The sequence below is a fragment of the Piliocolobus tephrosceles genome, chromosome 21, assembly GCF_002776525.5.
Source record: "Piliocolobus tephrosceles isolate RC106 chromosome 21, ASM277652v3, whole genome shotgun sequence".
Taxonomy (NCBI): Eukaryota; Metazoa; Chordata; class Mammalia; order Primates; family Cercopithecidae; genus Piliocolobus; species Piliocolobus tephrosceles.
In genome coordinates, this window is record NC_045454.1 from 35,002,386 (window position 1) to 35,020,753 (window position 18,368).

Here is an 18,368-nt window from a genome sequence, read left to right on the forward strand (position 1 = left end):
CTGCCTCGGCCTCCCAAGGTGCTGGTATTACAGGCATAAGCCACCGCGCCTAGCCAAATTTTTATTTTTATTTGTCTAGTGTAGACGATAGGGTGGGGCCATGGGGAGGCCTCTGGACTTTCCTCTGAGTGGGGCCGGCCCGGAAGCCCAGCCCCTTCTCCCACCAGCTCTGTCTCCCCTGCCACACAGAAAATGCCCCAAGCCCGCAGCCCCTCCCCTAGCTCAACCATTTCTAATTCCAGAGCCCAGTGCTGCTCTGGATAATCAAGGGCTTGCATTCTTTTTAAATTTAAATTAAGTAATTAATTTTTTGAGACAGGGTCTCACTCTGTCGTCCAGGCTAGAGTGCAGTGGCGCGATACGGTTTCCTACAGCCTCGACCTCCTGGGCTCAAGTGATCCTCCTACTTCAGCCTCGGGAGTAGCTGGGACCACAAGCACGCGACACCACACCCAGCTGATTTTTAAATTTTTTGTAGAGAGGGGGCCTCCCTATGTTACCCAGGCTGGTTTCCAATTCCTGGGCTCAAACGATCCTCCCGCCTTGGTCTCCCAAAGTGGTGGGATTACAGGCGTGAGCCGCCTCACCCGGCTATTTTTACTTTAAAATACTACGTCAGTGACAGAAGCTTTTGCACATTCTCGTGGCTCACTTTTCTCTTCCTGGGGAAAAAAGGCAGGAGGTATTTCCGAGAGAACCACCCATGTAGGAAGCGTGCCTTTGGGCGATCAGGGAGCTGAGCAGCCTAAAACCTCCTCCCCTCCAACGGGGCCGCAGGCAAGGGCTTGGACCAGCTGCCCTGGAGCCCCCACAGAGCACGGACTACCGCGTGGGCGCGGAGGGCGGGGAGAATGGGAGGTGGATTTTTATTTTATTTTATTTTTGTTTTTCTGAATTTTCCCAATTTCTCCGCAGTGGATTCGTAATACTTTTATAGTCCGAGTGGGGGAGGAGGGAGCAAACATGTTACCCTAAAAAGAAAAAATAAATTTCCCAAATGCAAACGGTGCGGGGACATGGGGTTGGGCGTCCCAGTACTTCCAGGCCGTTGGGGGCGGGCTGGGGACGGGGTTGGCGGTGGCTGGGCCTCGAGGCGCTAAGTTATTCTGGTCTCTCGGCGCCTCCGCAGCTGGCGAGCTTTTTATAAACAGGACGAGTCACCCCCAACACACACACACACTCCAGCCCCGCCTACTGGGAGGTGTGGGGGGAGAATCTAGGGGATCAGGACTCTCCTGGGGGCCACACACCCCTGGAGGGTTTGAAAGCTGGAGTAGAGGGCGCAGGAAACCCAAAGTGGGGGCTGGGGTTTCGGGCTCCTCCCCCCTCCCCAAATTCTGACTTCTTTCCCTGAAGATTTGGAGGAATAAACGATGGACCATCTTAGCTCCCAAAAGGCTCCATTTGCTTTCCCAGGATGGAGGGAGGGGCGTCTCCCAGCCCCCGGGTCTTTGAACCCCGGGGCATTGAAGGACTGGAGGCTTCGGCTGGTGCCCTCCCTGTTTCCCGGGGCATTTACCGTAGGCTTTAAGGGGTTTCCAGGACAGGTCGCTTCTCTGTTCCTGCTAAACCTTTTCTTCGAATTTTCCTCTTGATGACGGGGCGCAGGGAGGGGAGGGGTTCCCAGAGAGTCCGTCAGCCCCTTCCTCCTTTTCTGGGAACGGTGGGGAGAGGTGGCCCTCTTGACCTCTACTTTTCTTTTCAAACCTCAGAAACGGGGCGAGGGGGTGGAGTCTTTACTAGCTCCTCCCTCAGTGGGGGTCTTACGCCTCGGGAATGGGACAGGGGTCCTTCTTGACCCTTGTTTATTCTTTTGTTTTTATTTTGAACCCCATTTGTGTGAGGGCATAAAACATCTCTTGGGCCTCGGTTTTTCTTTACTGCAATTGGGAGTCAGGGGCATTTACCAGGGGTCACAGCACCTTGGACTAGACGGTGGCCTCAAGAGTCCCTACCTGGGGTGGGCGCGGGCGGGTAAGGGAACCGCCCCTCGAAGACCGGGGCTCAGCCAAGGCCTCAGCCTCTCGACCCTTCAATCGCCCAGATGCCACCATTGGACAGGAGGAGGGAGTAGACAATTGTTGATTGGCTACTCCGCCCGTCGCTCGAGGGCTTAAGCCAGTGAGAGAACGCCGAGGGGCCCCGCCTCCCCGAGGCGGACGAGAGGCGGAGTCGGCCCTCGCACCGCTCCCGCCCCTAACTGGATGCAAACTCTAGGCCCCGCCCCATTTGCGCGTCAATCTGCGCAGGAGCCCCGCCCCATCTGGCTTCGCGTGCGTCAATGGGCTACATCTCTACGCGCGGCTCCGCCTCCGGATGGCGTCACGGACTTATCTACATGTGAGGCCCCGCCCCTCCCTTTGCAGGACGTCACCGAGGACTGCAGGGGCCTGAGCCGCTGCCGCCGCCGCCGCCGCCGCCGCCACCGCACAGCCCCACATCAACGCACAGGGGGCCCCGTCACCGCCACCGCCAAAAAAGTCACTGCCGCTAGGGTCGCCGTTGCATCGGTTCAGGGCAAGGTGAGCTCCTGGGCGGCCGGGTGTGCTCAGACTCAAAGCACCTGCATAACCTTCATTTGACTGATGGGTTGACTAGGGTTGAATGAGGGGAAGGATGCGGCGGTCGCGAGGCTAGGAATGGGTAGGGCCTGGGCGCCCCACTCCTGTCTGATCCTCAACACTAACCCCCCCAACCCCCCTGCTCTGCGGCGGAGGGGGAGGGGAGGCGAGCTCCTTGCGGGAAGCTGTGCGCGCGGGAGGCTTTTGCGTGCGCGTGCGCGTGGTGTGCACACGCGTGTGCGCGCCTGCCTGTGTCAGCAGGTCTGTGTGTACCCTTGCGTGTGTACCTGGATATGCTCGTGTGACCCCGTGGGGGTCTGGGCCTAAGTGTGTGCGTGTTGCACGCGCGTGGAGAAAGACGTGTGGACCGCCTGTGCATGCATGGCCCGTGCATACAAGCACGGGGATCCGTGTCCGTGTGGGTGATGTGCACACCCTGCATGGGTGGAGGGGCCTGTGCGCACGGGTGGTTTGCACATTTCTATAGGCGAGTCGGTGTGCAAACAGGTGTCTATGTCTTTGTCCTGTGCACCCCAGTGCGTTCACACATTCCTGTATGTACGGATGAGCGTGTTTGAGGCTGTGTGCACGTGAGCGTGTGCTTGCCCCGCCTGTATCATGTGATGCAGCGGCCTTGGCCGGAGCTCTCCAGCCTGGAGGTTTGGGGGAAGCGGGGGCTGCAGATGCGCGTCCTCGAGGGACCATGCACGCGGTGCACGTGGGGCAGTGCGGCCGGGTTCTGAGGACCATGAAAGATTGATGGGGGGCGAAGCCAGCTGCAGTCATGTCCTCTGGGCTCAGCCCTGGGTTTAGGGTTAAAGCCCCACCTGGGGCACAGGCCTTTGGAGGGGGCTGCTGGAGTGTCCCCATCGGCTACTCTCCGAGCCCCTCCTCCGAAACGTCCAGGATTTCAAGGTCACAGGCTGCCCTCTGCTGGGGGCACCACCAATTAATACTGGGGTTCCTGATGGGATAAGGGTGTTCTCCATACACCGGCCGTATTCTGGAGCCCTCGCCATCCTCTGCCTGGGCTTGGGCACATGAGGATGGAGAGAGCCCCCCTCACGGCTCTCCTACACCCGGTATCCCCAGATGGCATCCGCCACAGACTCACGCTATGGGCAGAAGGAGTCCTCGGATCAGAACTTCGACTACATGTTCAAGATTCTCATCATCGGCAACAGCAGCGTGGGCAAGACGTCCTTCCTCTTCCGCTATGCTGACGACTCGTTCACGCCTGCCTTCGTCAGCACCGTGGGCATCGACTTCAAGGTCAAGACCATCTATCGCAACGACAAGAGGATCAAGCTGCAGATCTGGGTGGGTCCTAGCTGGAGGGCTCCTGCCCGGCTCGGTTGAATTCCTGTCCTTGGAAAAGCAGCCCCAGCCTTGTCTGTCTCTTTCCTGACTGGAGTCATTCACTTACACACTGGGCATTTATCAGGTGCCCACTGTATACCAGGGGCAGAAATAGACAGCAACTGTGTTCTCCCATAAGCGCTTAATCCCGATCCCTCAGTTTCCCCATCTTCAAGTTCTTCCATGTATGAGGTTTCAGCTGGATCTTGGTCCCCATTCTCTTTTTTTGTTTTTTTTTTGAGACAGGGTGGTCTTACTCTGTCACCTAAGCTGGAATGCAGTTGCATGATGACGGCTTTCTGCAGCCTCGACTTTCCAGGCTCAAGTCATTCTTCCACCTAAGCCTCTTGAGGAGCTAGGACCACAGGCACCTACCACCACGCCTGCTAATTTTTTTCTTTTTTGTAGAGACAGGGTTTGGCTATGTCTGCCCAGGCTGGTCTTGAACTGCTGGGCTCAAGCGATCCTCCCACCTCAGCCTCTCAAAGTACTAGGATTACAGGCATTAGCCACCCCACCTGGCCTTGTTAGTTTTAAGAGACAGAGCCTCACTCTGTTGCCCAGGCTGGATTTGAACTCCTGGGCTCAAGCAATCCTCCTGCCTCAGCTTCCCTAGTAGCTGGGAGTACAGGCGAGTGTCACTGAGTCCAGCTTCGTTTAGTTTTAAAACCTACAGTTATATTCTCTCCATCTTCGTTTGGCTTGATTTTTCTCCTTGGTGCTTGTCACTTTCCAATATAGGATACATTTACACTGTTCTTTTCTTTTCTTTTTTTTTTTTTAAACTGAGTCTCGCTCTGTTGCCCAGGCTGGAGTGCAATGGCACAATCTCTGCTCACTGCAACCTCCGCCTCCTGGGTTCAAGCAATTCTCCTGCCTCAGCCTCCTGAGTAGCTGGGATTACAGGCGCCTGCTACCATGCCCAACTAATTTTTGTCTTTTTAGTAGAGATGGGGTTTCACCATGTTGGTCAGGCTGGTCTCGAACCCCTGACCTTGTGATCCACCTGCCTCGGACTCCCAGAGTGCCGGGATTACAGGTGTGAGCCACTGCGCCCAGTTTACACCATTATTTTCTATTTCCCACACTGGGTGTCACTTAGCAAGGGCAGGGATTTCTGCCCATCTTGTTAACAACTGTGTCCCCAGTGTCCAGTTCAGGGTATGGAAAGATCAGCACCCAGTCCACGTTTGTTTGTTTGTTTGTTTTTTGAGAGAGAGTTTTTGCTCTGTCACCCAGGCTGGAGTGCAGTAGCACAATCTTGGCTCACTGAAACCTCCGCCTCCCGGATTCGAGCGATTCTCCTGCCTCAGCCTCCTGAGCAGCTGGGGTCTCGCCACCACACCCAGCTAATTTTTTTTTTTTTTCAGTAGAAACAGGGTTTCACCATGTTGGCCAGGCTGGTCTCAACCCCTGACCTCAGGTGATCCACTCACCTTGGGCTCCCAAAGTGCTGGGATTACAGGTGTGAGCCACCGCTCCACCTGGCCCCCTGTTTTGTTTTTTTGAGACAGGGTTTGACTCTGTCACCAGGCTGAACTGCAGGGGTGCAATCTCACCTTACTGCAACCTCTGAGCAACCCTCCTGGGCTCAAGCAACCCTCTCAGCTGAGCCTCCTGAGTAGTTGGGACTACAGGTGTGAGCCACCACACCCTGTTAATTTTTGTATTTTTTGTAGAGTTGGGGTCTCACTATGTTGCCCAGGCTGGTCTGGAACTCCTGGGTTCAAGCTATCTGCCCACCTCAGCCTCCCATAGTGCTGGGATTACAGGTGTGAGCCACAGCACCTGGCACAGTACATGTTTGTTGAATGACTCTGTAGAATAATGGAGCAATCATATATTCCGAGCACTGGTGACCCAACCTGCTCTTCCTGACACTTTGTGCCCCTGGACAAGCTCCTACTCCTCCCAGGGGGCTGAACTGGATGATATCAGAGCTCATTTCCTCTCCCAGGGCCTTATGTGTGGGTCCTCTCTGACCTTCATCTCTTCCTCCTTAGGACACAGCAGGGCAAGAGCGGTACCGGACCATCACCACCGCCTACTACCGGGGCGCTATGGGCTTCATTCTCATGTATGACATCACCAATGAGGAGTCCTTCAATGCAGTGCAGGACTGGTGAGTGCATCCCACTTGCTCTTTTTTTTTTTCCTTTTCTTTGAGAGAGGGTTTTATTCTGTCACCCAGGCTGGAGTGCAGTGGCACTATCAGTGCTCATCGCAGCCTCGACCTCCTGGGCTCAAGTGATCGTCCTGTCTCAGCCTTCCAAGTAACTGGGACTACAGGTGCATACCACCACACCTGGCTAATTTTTTGTATTTTTAGTTGAGATGGGATTTCGTCATGTTGCCCAGGCTGGTCTTGAATTCCTTGGCTCAAGTGATCTGCTCACCTTGGCCTCCCAAAGTGCTGGGATTATGGGCATGAGCCATCGCTTCTGGCCTTCCACACTCATTCTGGGGCCATTGTCTCTGAGCCAAACTTTCTTCAAAAAATAACAAATAAAAGGTAGGGGTCTGGGAAGGATTTCAGATGGAAAAGTAAAACTATAACCATGTAGAAAAAAATATCTGCAAGCATAGATAGGGTGGAGAATATAGAGACTATAAGGAGAGTTGGCATGGCCGGGCGCGGTGGCTTACACCTGTAATCCCAGCACTGTGGGAGGCTAAGGCAGGTGGATCACCTGAGGTCAGGAGTTCAAGACCAGCCTGACCAAAATGGAGAAACCCCATCTCTACTAAAAATGCAAAAATTAGCCAGACGTGGTAGCGCATGCCTGTAATCCCAGCTACCTAGGAGCCTGAGGCAGGAGAATCGCTCAAACCCAGGAGGCGGAGGTTGCAGTGAGCCAAGATTGCACCATTGCACTCCAGTCTGGGCAACAAGAGCAAAACTCTGTCCCCAAAAAAAAGGAGAGTTGGCATAGGTTAGAGGTTGCAAGCATTTCAATTTTCTGCTCAGAAGTAATAACTGTTTTTTTTTTTCCTAGAAATAATAACTTAAAAAAAAATTTCTGGGCTGGGCACAGTGGCTCACACCTGTAATCCCAACACCTTGGGAGGCCGAGGTGGGTGGATCTTGAGCTCAGGAGTTCTAGACCATCCTGGCCAAGATAGTGAAACCGTCTCTACTAAAAGCACAAAAAATTACCCAAGCGTGGTGGCTCATGCCTGTAGTCCCAGCTATTTGGGAGACTGAGGCAGGAGAATCACTTGAACCTGGGAGGCAGAGGTTGCAGTGAGCCTAGATCGCGCCACTGCACTCTAGCCTGGGCAACAGAGCAAGACTCTATCTCAAAAAAAGAAAATTTCTGGGCTGGGTGGCTCATGCCTATAATTCCAACATTTGAGAAGTCAAGGCAGACAGATACTCCAGCCTGGGCAACAGAGCCAGACTCTATCTAAAAAAAAACACACACAAAACACAAAAGCAATAATGGGTCAATCGGGGGGTGGAGTGGGGTGAACGAGGGGCACATGGGAGGAAAGGATGGTGGGGAGGATGGAGGGCCAAGCTTCAGGGTCTTTCTCCCTCAGACAAGGACACGGGCTCCACACCAGCCCGTCAGGGTGGAGCTGGGATCCTCCAAGCAACAACCTGTCCCCCTCTCGCTGCATCCTATAGGTCCACCCAGATCAAGACCTACTCGTGGGACAATGCCCAGGTGCTGCTGGTAGGAAACAAGTGTGATATGGAGGATGAGCGGGTGGTGTCATCAGAACGTGGCCGGCAGCTAGCTGACCACCTTGGTGAGTGCCCAGCTGGGCCAGAGACCCACAAGGCTAGAAAAAGGACACTAAGAGAGGGGAGGGCTCACACCCAAGGTCTTACAGCTAAGCCAGGTAATTCACTTTCAGCAAACTAGCCTTCATCCAGGAGCCATTTGTGGTTGGATCTTGAGGGATGTGTAGGAGTTCACCATGCAGAAAGTTTAAGGATTTATTCTGACACTCATTGTCCAATGCTTTGTTGGGTGTTGCTGGGCTCGAGAGGCATCTAGGGAGGCCTCAAGGGATCCCTGAGGTGGAGGGAGGGGCCTGGATGAGAGGAGCCCATGAGAGGAGCCAGGCTTCCTGGAGTGGTGGGCAGTGGACTCTAGAACTTGGAAGAAGGGTCTTTCAGGAAGAGGAAGTAGCTTGGGCAAAAACTTGTGGTGAGAAAGATCCTGTGTGTTTTGGTGATAATTTCACAAGACTGAAACATGAGGGTCAGCTGGAGGAAATGTAGCCGATCAGAGAGGGCCTCAACCATATGCTGAAAGGCTGGGACTCTTTGGAGGGCAATAGGGAGCCACAGAGGGTGTGTGAGCAGGGGGGAGGTCACGGCTGGATTTGAGTGTCAGAGGCTTCCAGGGCCAGGATATGGTGCTGGGCTGGACGCTGCAGGGCATGTCTTGCCAAGTCCCTAAGGACAACGAGACACAGTTTTAGGAAGGAAGGGCAGGAGGCCAGGTGCGCTGGCTCACGCCTATAATCCCAGCACTTTGAGAGGTGGAGGTGGAGGATTACTTGAGCCCAGGAAGTCGAAACTGCAGTGAGCTATGATCACGCCACCATACTCCATCCTGGGCAACAGAGCAAGGCCCTGTCTCAAAAAAAAAAAAAAAAAAGAAAAGCAGGAAATGCAGCGCTGACCCAGTTCAATGTTGCTTCTCTGTGGGATTTGTCAGTACCTTCAATAAGCTGCTTGGCACTGGGAATCTCCAGGTGTTTCCTTTCCTCCGAGAAGCATCTCTAGGAGTTGGCATAGGGCGTGGCCAGGGTCCTCATCTCTGCCTTCCCTGACCACAGGGTTCGAGTTCTTTGAGGCCAGTGCCAAGGACAACATCAACGTCAAGCAGACCTTTGAGCGCCTGGTGGACGTCATCTGCGAGAAAATGTCCGAGTCGTTGGACACGGCAGACCCTGCGGTCACAGGCGCCAAGCAGGGCCCACAGCTCAGTGACCAGCAGGTGCCACCTCACCAGGACTGCGCCTGCTGAGAGCCACCCCACCCCCTTTCCCCTCTTCCCCGTCTTCCCCACCTTCCCCCAACTACCCGGGCCTGACCTGGCCCCTACCAGCCATGGGCACAAGACCCCTGCTCCTGACTTAGCCCGTCACCCTTATTTATTATTGTAGCTATTTATTTATTTATCGAAGATGTCCCCCAGGGGCCCGGGCTCCCCTGCCCACCCCAAGCCCTGCCCGTCCTGTACATATAGCCCTTTCCCCACTCAGCCGTGGTGTCTCGTGGCCCCGTGAACTCACCGCTCACCCTCCTAAACCCCCTTGCCTTTTTTTTAAATTCACCCCCAACCACAGTTGTCAGTTGTGAAGAGGGGCTAGATGACACCCTAGAGCAGGCTGATCGGGCAATGGGAGGTGGCCAGGCCTGCCAGCCCCTCGGCTCTGCCGCGGTGGGCCGAGGCCGCTGTTGGGGGTTTCCCCTGTGCGGACCATGGGGGTCAGAGTCTGGCCTGCCGGGCTCCTCTCCCCCAGTTTTCTCTTTTGGTGGGGGGGTGTGCTGTGGGTATTCACCACCCTGGGACCCCCCCTCCTACCCGCCAGACCTGTTCTGACCTCATGAGTGTCAAACGTGCCCCCTAGTTCCTTAGGAGATGTCAAGACAACACTACACACACCCAATAAAGCGAATGGACCACGTGTGTTCCTGTGAGCACCGGGCCCTGCCCACCCTGGTTTTGATCATCCACAGCATTTTCTTTTGTTATTTTTATTTTTCAATATAAATAGAGACAGGGTCTTGCTATGTTGCCCAGGCTGGTCTCCAACACCTGGCCTCAAGCAATCCTTCCACCTCAGCCTCACGAAGGGCTGAGATTACAGGTGTGAGCCACTGTGCCCAGCCAGCAGTTTCAATGACATTACAGAGATAATTTAATGGCATTTCCACACTTCACGACCAGGGAAGGACACACAGAGGCTGCCTGGCCCTGCCTGAAACTTTTGGGGGCCGACTCCAGGCCTGAGCCTGCTCTGAGGGGATCGGCCACATCCCCGCCTTAGTCCCAGGACCTGAGGGAGCTCTGGATTGGTGGCTTGGCCCAGAGCCAGGTGGATGGCAGTGTTGAGGGGTTGGGGCTTGGGACTGGTTGGCAGGGTGAGCCCCTTGCTGAGTCCCAAGTGGGGCATCTTGGTCACAGGTCGTATGAGGTTCCTGCTGAGAAGGGCTAGGGGATGATCATCCATCTTCACGGTGTGTTCCAGTTGGGGAAACTGAGTCCCAGAAGTGAGCTTGGAAAGGGTGGCTCAGCCCAATGCCCGGGAGCTGGAGTGGCGCTGGGACGTGGTCCCGGACCCGAGCTCGCTGCAGGAGCCCATTCCCCTTCTGGTAGAGGGGGTGGTCTGCCAGGAGTCAGTCTTGCATCTGGTCCCGGAGGTGGACAGTTCAGTCTGCTCGGGTGTCCAGGGCCACACAGCCTGGGGGTGTCAGAGGAACTGGGCTCTGTCCACACAAGACAAGGCATCTGGTCAGAAGCCTAGCTCATCCCTCCTGGTCCCTTCTAACTGAGCCCTATCCTACCTGCCCTTGGGCCAGACATCAGCCGTGCTCAACAGACATGGCAGGGACCTGGCTGAGGTCGCATCAGACAGCACAGAAGGGCTGGGTCTTTTTTTTTTTGAAACGGAGTCTCACTCTGTCACGTAGGCTGGAGTGCAGTGGCATGATCTCGGCTCACTGCAGCCTCTGCCTCCTGGGTTTAAGCGATTCTCTTGCCTCAGCCTCTCAAGTAACTGGGATTACAGGTGGGTACCACTAATTTTTTGTATTTTTAGTAGAGAAGGGGTTTCACCAGATTGCCCAGGCTGCTTTCGAACTCCCAATCTCAGGCAATCCACCCGCTTGGGCCTCCCAAAGTGCTGGGATTACAGGCATGAGCCATGGCGCCCAGCTGGGGCTGGGTCTTAACGGCTAGTGAAGAGCTCTCTGCCAGCCCAGTGTTGGGTAAGGGTTGTCTGGAGCACAGGAGACTCCCACCCTCCAGGGTGGCTGGCTACACTGCCACTTGGAGCTCACACGTGTAGCCCCCTGGGGAGTCCCCTGGGTGCCTGGTAAGCCCTCCACACTCACCCGGTACTTCAAGTACGACAGGTACGTGTCCCAGCCCAGCGTCAGGCCGTTGATGTAGGTGACTCGAAATTGGGGGGGCACGAAGAGGAAGTTCACGAACTGTGCAGCAGGCCACACGCACCAGTCTGCCTGCGGGGAGAGGCGGGGCATGAGGGGCGGCACCGGAGCTGGGTGGGGGCGGAGCGTCCATGATGGGACTAGGCCGGACATGGGCAAGGGGAGGGTGCTCCCACCTTGTAGAATTCCCAGAACTTCTCCCGCAGCTCCTGGCAGCTCTCACCCACTGTCTGACCCTCCAGGCAGCCAAGGCCTGGGAAGGAAACCAAGAAATCAGTGTTAGAGGCCAGGAAGTACTGTTGAGATGACAAGACGGGCTGACGATGGAGGGCGCGGGGTTGGGTCCCTGAGAGCCCGCGCCCCCCACCCCGGGCAGAGGGACAGGGACTTTCAGATGGGATGGACAGAGAATTAGGGTAGCTGGTATAGGGACAAAACAGAGCAAGTCAGTCCCAGTGAGCGACAGAGGTCATAAACATATAAACACGTGCCCCAAAGGAGACACACCCTGTAGTTGAGGCAGTTGTATTACTTTTCCATCACAGACCAGGAAGCCGGCCTGGGAGGTGGAGAATGAGACTCCTCTATTAAATACTGCTGTCTTTACCGAGCCTAGGGCTGGCACGGTTGCACCTCATGAAGGCCAGCCTCAATTTCTCTTCCTTCAGGTCTCAGAGCCTTTGCATTAGTTGTTCCCTCTGCCCGCTGGTTTCCTCTTCACGTCTCAACTGAGTGTCATCCCCTTCTTTGGGAAATGCTCTCAACCTCCCGCCCAGGACGGCCCCAGCAGATATTGTAGGAGGGACCTCGTCCCTCCTACACTCGCCAGCGTTCACATCGGCCGAGTCTGTCCCGTCCCCGCTGTGACCTGACTCCTAGTCTGGGGCCACGCAAACAGGGGGCACATTGGAAATGCACCTCTGCATCCTTCTTAACACAAAGCTGGCTCCACCCCTCGCCACCTATGAGAGGCAAAGCCTAGGTTTAAGAGGTTCCTTACCCAAGAAGTACCAGACGCCCAGCAAGGGAGAGGCTACCAGCTGATCCACGAGGACCTTCTTGAGGACATTTGGGAAGCCTCGGAGGCCAGACGCAGGGAATAGACGGTCCAGCGACAAGTACCAGTAGTGCAGGAAGGGACCCATGCTGCAGCCCACCGCAAACATGCTCGCTATAAGAGTGTAAGTCAGGGGGCTGGGTTGGGCCGGCAAATTCTCCAGTCCACTCCCTCCCTCCCTGCCTAAGGCCTGGGTAAGTCCAATGCCATCCCGGAGCCTCAGCCTCACCGGGAAAACCGGAAGAGCCCACCCGTGCATTCTTCCACTACAAGCCCCACCAGCAGGCGCGGCTCCAGAGGCCCTAGGTAGTGGGCAGAGAACCCCGGGGGTTGGGAGGTGATGAAGACCCAGGGCTGCGGGAGACAGACACCCGGGAAGAGGCGCGGTCAGGGCAAGGGTCCTTCCACGGGTCAGAGGTCACGGCCAGCAGTCGGGTATCGGGATCAAAGGTCGCCCGGGGTGAAGGGCTAAGTAGCGTGGCGTCCTCACCGGAGCGCCGCGGGTCGAAAACCTGGCTGGGCCGGGCACGGATCTCCCATGACTGGCGTATGCCATCACCGACCGCCATGAGCGCGCCGCAGCCCAGCGTGTTGGTGACCAGCAGCGCGCGGCCCTGGAATAGAAGCTGCCCCGCGGATAACAGGCGGCGCAGCCGGCGCCAGCCACCCCGCGCCATAGCCCTCGGTAGCCAAGGAATCCGCGCGCCGCTCAGCTACCGCCGCGCCGACCAGTCGCGAGTCACAGTCGATCCCAAATTGCCCGCCCCTCCGGCGTCCCGACCAATGCATAGGGATCTTCAGTCCGCAGGTCCGCCCTGAGCCGCGCCGCGTCCACCAATCGCAGGCAGCCTCGGAGCGCCACATTGCCCGCCCCGAAGCGTATTGACGAATAAAAGGCAGGCGTTCTAGACCAAGGTCGATCTCCAGTGACCGCCCGAGCTTCACGGGCCAATCGAAAAAAAGAATTGCGTTACGTCCCGCATGCCGATTGGTAACGCTGCACTCTTGTTGCCTCGCCCCTTTCTGTGCCAGCCTATGGGAAACCGTCGCAGCTACCGAACCGCCCAGTACGGCACTGGCCAATGGTAGACGGGTGTCACGCCTCCCACTTTGAGGTTGGACAATCTTAGGAAGTTACAACGCCTTCTGGCCTGGTTGCCTTCCGTATTTCTAGATTCTCCTGGACTTAACCAGAAGGGATGTGATCTGTGACCATGACAGCTACCGAGGTGGACTCCAATCCTGTAAAACACGTTCATGGAACTTGGGGTGGGGTACAGTTCTGCTGCGGCTCAGCCCAGTTGGAGCCCGGTCCAGAAAATGACCTTGGGCCTGACCTTGACTGGTTCTCTTATCTCAGGTTTCGAATAATGATAGTAATTGAAGTGTTAGTCACTGTTCTCGGCATACGATTCGCGTTGACGCCTTCCAAGCGAATTTGTGCTCTTGCAGAAACGATTGTATCCTAATTATACCCTTCCCGTAGGGAAAAATGATTTTTTTCTTTTCTTCTTTTTTTGAAATGGAGTCTCGCTCTGTCACCCAGGCTGGAGTGCAGTGGCGCAATCTCGGCTCACTGCAACCTCCGCCTCCCGGGTTCAAGCGATTCTCGTGTCTCAGCCTCCCAAGCAGCTGAGATTACAGGTGTCATGCGTGTCCGTGTGAAGAGACCACCAAACAGGCTTTGTGTGAGCAACATGCGTGTTTATTTCACCTGGGTGCAGGCGGGCTGAGTCTGAAAAGAGAGTCAGTGAAGGGAGATAAGGGTGGGGCTGTTTTATAGGATTTGGGTAGGTAAAGGAAAATTACAGTCAAAGGGGGGTTGTCCTCTGGTGGGCAGGAGTGGGGGTCACAAGGTGCTCAGTGGGGGAGCTTTTTGAGCCAGGATGAGCCAGGAAAAGGAATTTCATAAGATAATATCATCGCTTAAGGCAAGGACCGGCCATTTTCACTTCTTTTGTGGTGGAATGTCATCAGTTAAGTTGAGGCAGGGCATTTGCACTTCTTTTGTGATTCTTCAGTTACTTCAGGCCATCTGGGCGTAGACGTGCAAGTCACAGGGGATGCGATGGCTTGGCTTGGGCTCAGAGGCCTGACAACAGGCACAGGCCACCATGACCAGCTAATTTTGTATTTTTGGTCTAGACAGCGGTTTTGCCATATTAGCCAGGCTGGTCTCGAACTCTTGACCTCAAGTGATCCACCCACCTCAGCCTCCCAAAGTGCTGGGATGACAGGCGTGAGCCACCACAACTGGCTTGAAAAATGATTTTCAATGGAAACCCCTATGCATTCTCTACTAGAGTAGCAAACGACTGCTTGTGGGTTGTTACCTGTTGAAGGTGTCCAGGTTCTTGGCATCTTGAACAAAGAATTGAACAAAGTGCACAAACAACAAACAGCGGCTCAACTTTGCACCCCTACTGTCACCTACCTAGGTATACTCCTCACACCCACTACGAAAAGCAGATAGAATGAGCCTCATCAAAACTCTCCAGCCTTCTCAGGATGCAGAAGAGATCTTGTCTTTCCTAGGACTGGTAGGGTATTTCAGGCATTGGATTCCCAACTTCGGGGTCTTAGCCAAGCCCCTCTACCAGGCTGCCAAGGAGACACCCACTGGACCGCTGTCCGACCCCTCCTTGGTTGCCAACTCTTTCAGGAAGCTTCAGGACTGTCTCCTTTCTGCCCCCTGCGCTCTCTCTCCCCAACACCCTTCGGCCCTTTCTTCTATTCACCCAGGAGCGCCAGAAGGTAGCTACTGGCCTCCTAGCCCAGCCGGTTGGATCCACATACCAGGCTGTGGCCTATTTCTCCAACAGTTAGACCCCACAGTCCAGGGCTGGTAACCTTGTCTGGGAGCCCTGGCGGCTGCCACAGAACTTACCCAAAAGGCCCTCAAGCTTACCCTAGGGCATCCTCTCACAGTCTACTCTTCTCACCAGCTGTCAGATCTCATCACACACAAGTGTCTCAGCCATCTCACCCCGTCCCGGCTTCAACAGTTCCACCTGCTATTCATTGAAAACCCTCACATCACTCTCACCACCTCACCCCCTCTAAATCCTGCCACCCTCTTGCCCACTCTAGGATATGATTCCACCCCCGCACATTCCTGCCCAAAAGTTCTCACCACCCTGCCACCCGCCCGCCTTGGTCTTTCCGAACAGCCATTAGAACACCCAGACCGTACCCTGTTTGTAGACGGGAGTTCTGTCTTAACCCCCAATGGACGCCGACAGGCAGCATACGCTGTCGTAACAGCAACCCAAACGGTTGGAACCAGGCCCTTGCCTCTAGGCACCACCTCCCAGAAGGCTGAACTCACTGCCCTTACCCGTGCCTTACTTCTCTCCGAAAGGCAGAGGGTTAATATCTATACAGACTCTAAATATGCTTACCTTATTGCACATACTCACTCTATTCTCTGGCAAGAGCGCGGGTTTCTTACCACCAAAGGGACGCCAGTAGTCAATGGACCACATATAAAGAGGTTGCTTGATGCTCTCCAGGCCCCCGAAGAGGTAGCCGTCATCCGCTGCAAAAGCCACCAGCATTTTAAGGACCCTGTGTTGCACGGTAACAGCCTAGCTGACTCCACCGCACAGGCCACTGCCCTCACTTCCTCCACTCCCCGAGCGCCTTTACTCTTTCTTTCCCCCGACTACTCTTCCCAGGAAATTCAAACCCTGATGGCCCACCCCAGTGTTACCCAAAACAAGGATGGGGGGTGTTCATTGACAGCCGAATAGGGCTCCCTGAGACTCAGGCAGTACATATACTAACCGACATACACCGCTCTCTCCACATAGGACCCAAGGCTATGTATAACTTCCTAGAACCCATCTTTCACCTTCCCTCACTGCAGGCCCAAATTAAGAAAGTACATCAGGAATGTGCCACCTGTTCGGCCACGAACCCCCAAGGTAGGCTGACACTCAGGGCCTACTCATCAGCTAAGAGGCCACCAGCCAGGAGAAGATTGGCAACTTGATTTTACCCACATGCCCCGACATAAAAAATTTCGCTACCTGCTGACCTTAGTTGACACCTTCTCAGGATGGATTGAGGCTTTCCCCACCACTCCAGAGACTGCAGAAGTCACGGCAACTATTCTCCTAGAGCACATCGTCCCCAGGTTTGGTCTCCCCCGAACCATCCAATCAGACAATGGTCCAGCTTTCATTTCCAAACTCACCCAGCCGGCAGCAGCCGCACTCCAGATTACCTGGAAGCTCCACATTCCCTACCATCCGTAGTCGTCTGGTAAGGTAGACGTTCCCATTTCCCTAGTCCCCAGCCTCACCCTGTACAGTGAAGCCGAGCTATTTTCTCTTCCGTCCCTTGCCTGCCCCCGCCAGGCAAGGGCAGTATTCCTTCCGCTAATGATCGGAGTCTCTTTAGCCGCATCCCTCATGGCCTCTGGCCTTGGAACTGGAGCCTTAACTCATTCTGTCCGATCCTCTCAAGACCTTACGGCCTGATTACAAGTAGCAATTGAAGCTTCGGCAGAATCCCTGGCTTCCCTCCAACGACAGATCACCTCAGTTGCCCAGGTGGCAGCCCAGAATCGCAGGGCACTCGACCTCCTTACGGCTGACAAAGGCGGGACCTGTATGTTCCTTAATGAAGAATGCTGCTACTACATCAATGAGTCAGGACTAGTAGAAACCAACCTCCTCACTCTAGAAAAAGTCCAAGAAGGACTCCACAGAAAAACCTCAGGATTAGAGTCCCCGCTCGGGTGGTGGCTGTCGTCCATGGCTGGCTGGGTCCTACCCTTCCTAAGCCCCTTACTAATCATTGGCTTCTTACTACTCATAGCTCCCTGTATCCTCCGCTTCACCCAGGACCGCATGAAAGAAGTCTCCCGGGTCACTTTCAATCAGATGCTGCTCCACCCCTATACCCGAGTTCCGACCTCCGAAGAACCCCACGACGACCCACACCAGCAGGAAGCAGCCAGATGAACATGTCGCCCCTTTTTTCTTATTAGAAAGAGGTCGGAATGTTAGGCAGGGATCTAGACCCGACATGGCGGTGCCACCTGGCATAGCAGGCCCTTTGTTCGAGACGTCCCTTCCTCTTTGAACACGCCCGCAGACCTGCATACCTCAGAGGTTCCGGCTGGGCAACCACACTCCCCCATGACCTGCAGCTCACCTGCATTTCACAAGTTCATAAACAGCAGTTTCGGTTAACAGTTTCCCAAGACCCCTTCCTCATGACCCTTACTTGACTCCTGCCCTAGTAGTTTCAAGACCCCCAGGCTCTGTTTGCACAACCAGCTTCCCTACCTCTCGGGCTATAAAAAGCCCCCACCCTCCTCCCTCAGCGCGACTTCCTCGGCCCGCACCTTTGGACCGAGGAACCTCGCCCGCGAGTCCTAATAAAAGGCTGTTCTCACTGCCATTTGCCTTGTGTCTTCGTTCCCGGTTTGGCTCCAGCCTCAGTTTACCTTTACACCAAGATCTTGCCGTTACACTCCAGGCTGGGTGATAGAGCCAGGCTCCGTCTCAAAAACAAAAAAACAAAAGAGACTTTTATTGCTTTCCAGGAAGAGCGGCTTTTGATACCTGGCTGTGATTTTTATATGTTTCTGTTGATGGTGTTCAGGACAAGTCACCCATAACATGCCAGCATACAACTTCGGCATATTGATATGGAGAATTTTGAGTTAAACACACTTGCAAACAGTAGATGCAAGAAGGGCTCTTTTTTATTTATTTATTTATTTTTTTGAGATGGAGTCTCACTGTGTTGCCCAGGCTGGAGTGCAGTGGCACGATCTTGGCTCACTGCAAGCTCCACCTCCCGGGTTCAAGTGATTCTCTTGCCTCAGCCTTCCAAGTAGCTGGGATTACAGGCATGCACCACCATGGCTGGCTAAATTTTGTATTTCTAGTAGAGATGGGGTTTCACCATGTTGGCCTGCCTGGTCTTGATCCCCTGACCTCAGTTATCTGCCCACTTTAGCCTCCCAAAGTTCTAGGATTACAGGCGTGAACCACCATGGCCGGCCCAGAAGGGCTCTGTGATCTTCCTTTTTATTTTCTCTTTATTTTTGAGAAGGAATCTCACTCTGTTGCCCAGGCTGGAGTGCAGTGGTGTGATCTCGGCTCACTGCAACCTCTGCCTCCTGGGTTGAAGTGATTCTCCTGCCTCAGCCTCCCAAGTAGCTAGGATTATGGGTGCCCGCCACCACGCCTGGCTAATTTTTGTATTTTTACTAGAGACAGGGTTTCACCATGTT

General features: G+C 54.8%; 2 protein-coding genes across 2 annotated transcripts; one reads left to right on the top strand and one right to left on the bottom strand.

Annotated features, from left to right (window-relative positions):
- Positions 1 to 2,335: 2,335 nt before the first annotated feature.
- Positions 2,336 to 9,570, top strand: RAB3A (RAB3A, member RAS oncogene family). Its single transcript, XM_023229639.1, has 5 exons — positions 2,336 to 2,522; positions 3,654 to 3,881; positions 5,924 to 6,042; positions 7,552 to 7,676; positions 8,718 to 9,570. The coding sequence occupies exons 2-5, from the start codon at positions 3,654 to 3,656 to the stop codon at positions 8,906 to 8,908; spliced, it is 663 nt and encodes a 220-aa protein (XP_023085407.1). The 5' UTR covers positions 2,336 to 2,522; the 3' UTR covers positions 8,909 to 9,570.
- MPV17L2 (MPV17 mitochondrial inner membrane protein like 2) lies at positions 9,428 to 13,629 on the bottom strand. Its single transcript, XM_023229641.1, has 5 exons — positions 12,606 to 13,629; positions 12,059 to 12,229; positions 11,235 to 11,311; positions 11,002 to 11,130; positions 9,428 to 10,374 (listed from the first exon to the last, which is right to left on the bottom strand). The coding sequence occupies exons 1-5, from the start codon at positions 12,790 to 12,792 to the stop codon at positions 10,318 to 10,320; spliced, it is 621 nt and encodes a 206-aa protein (XP_023085409.1). The 5' UTR covers positions 12,793 to 13,629; the 3' UTR covers positions 9,428 to 10,317.
- Positions 13,630 to 18,368: the final 4,739 nt, after the last annotated feature.

Bases quoted from the DNA above. Each gene is read 5' to 3' on its own strand.
- MPV17L2 (XM_023229641.1), bottom strand. From the start codon at position 12,792: ATGGCGCGGGGTGGCTGGCGCCGGCTGCGCCGCCTGTTATCCGCGGGG. The intron at 12,230-12,605 runs GTGAGGACGCCA...ACACTCTTATAG, and splicing joins TTTCGACCCGCGGCGCTCCG to CGAGCATGTTTGCGGTGGGC. The intron at 10,375-11,001 runs GTGAGTGTGGAG...TTGTGTGGACAG, and splicing joins TGTCGTACTTGAAGTACCGG to AGCCCAGTTCCTCTGACACC.
- RAB3A (XM_023229639.1), top strand. From the start codon at position 3,654: ATGGCATCCGCCACAGACTCACGCTATGGGCAGAAGGAGTCCTCGGAT. The intron at 3,882-5,923 runs GTGGGTCCTAGC...CTTCCTCCTTAG, and splicing joins GGATCAAGCTGCAGATCTGG to GACACAGCAGGGCAAGAGCG. The intron at 7,677-8,717 runs GTGAGTGCCCAG...CCCTGACCACAG, and splicing joins GCAGCTAGCTGACCACCTTG to GGTTCGAGTTCTTTGAGGCC.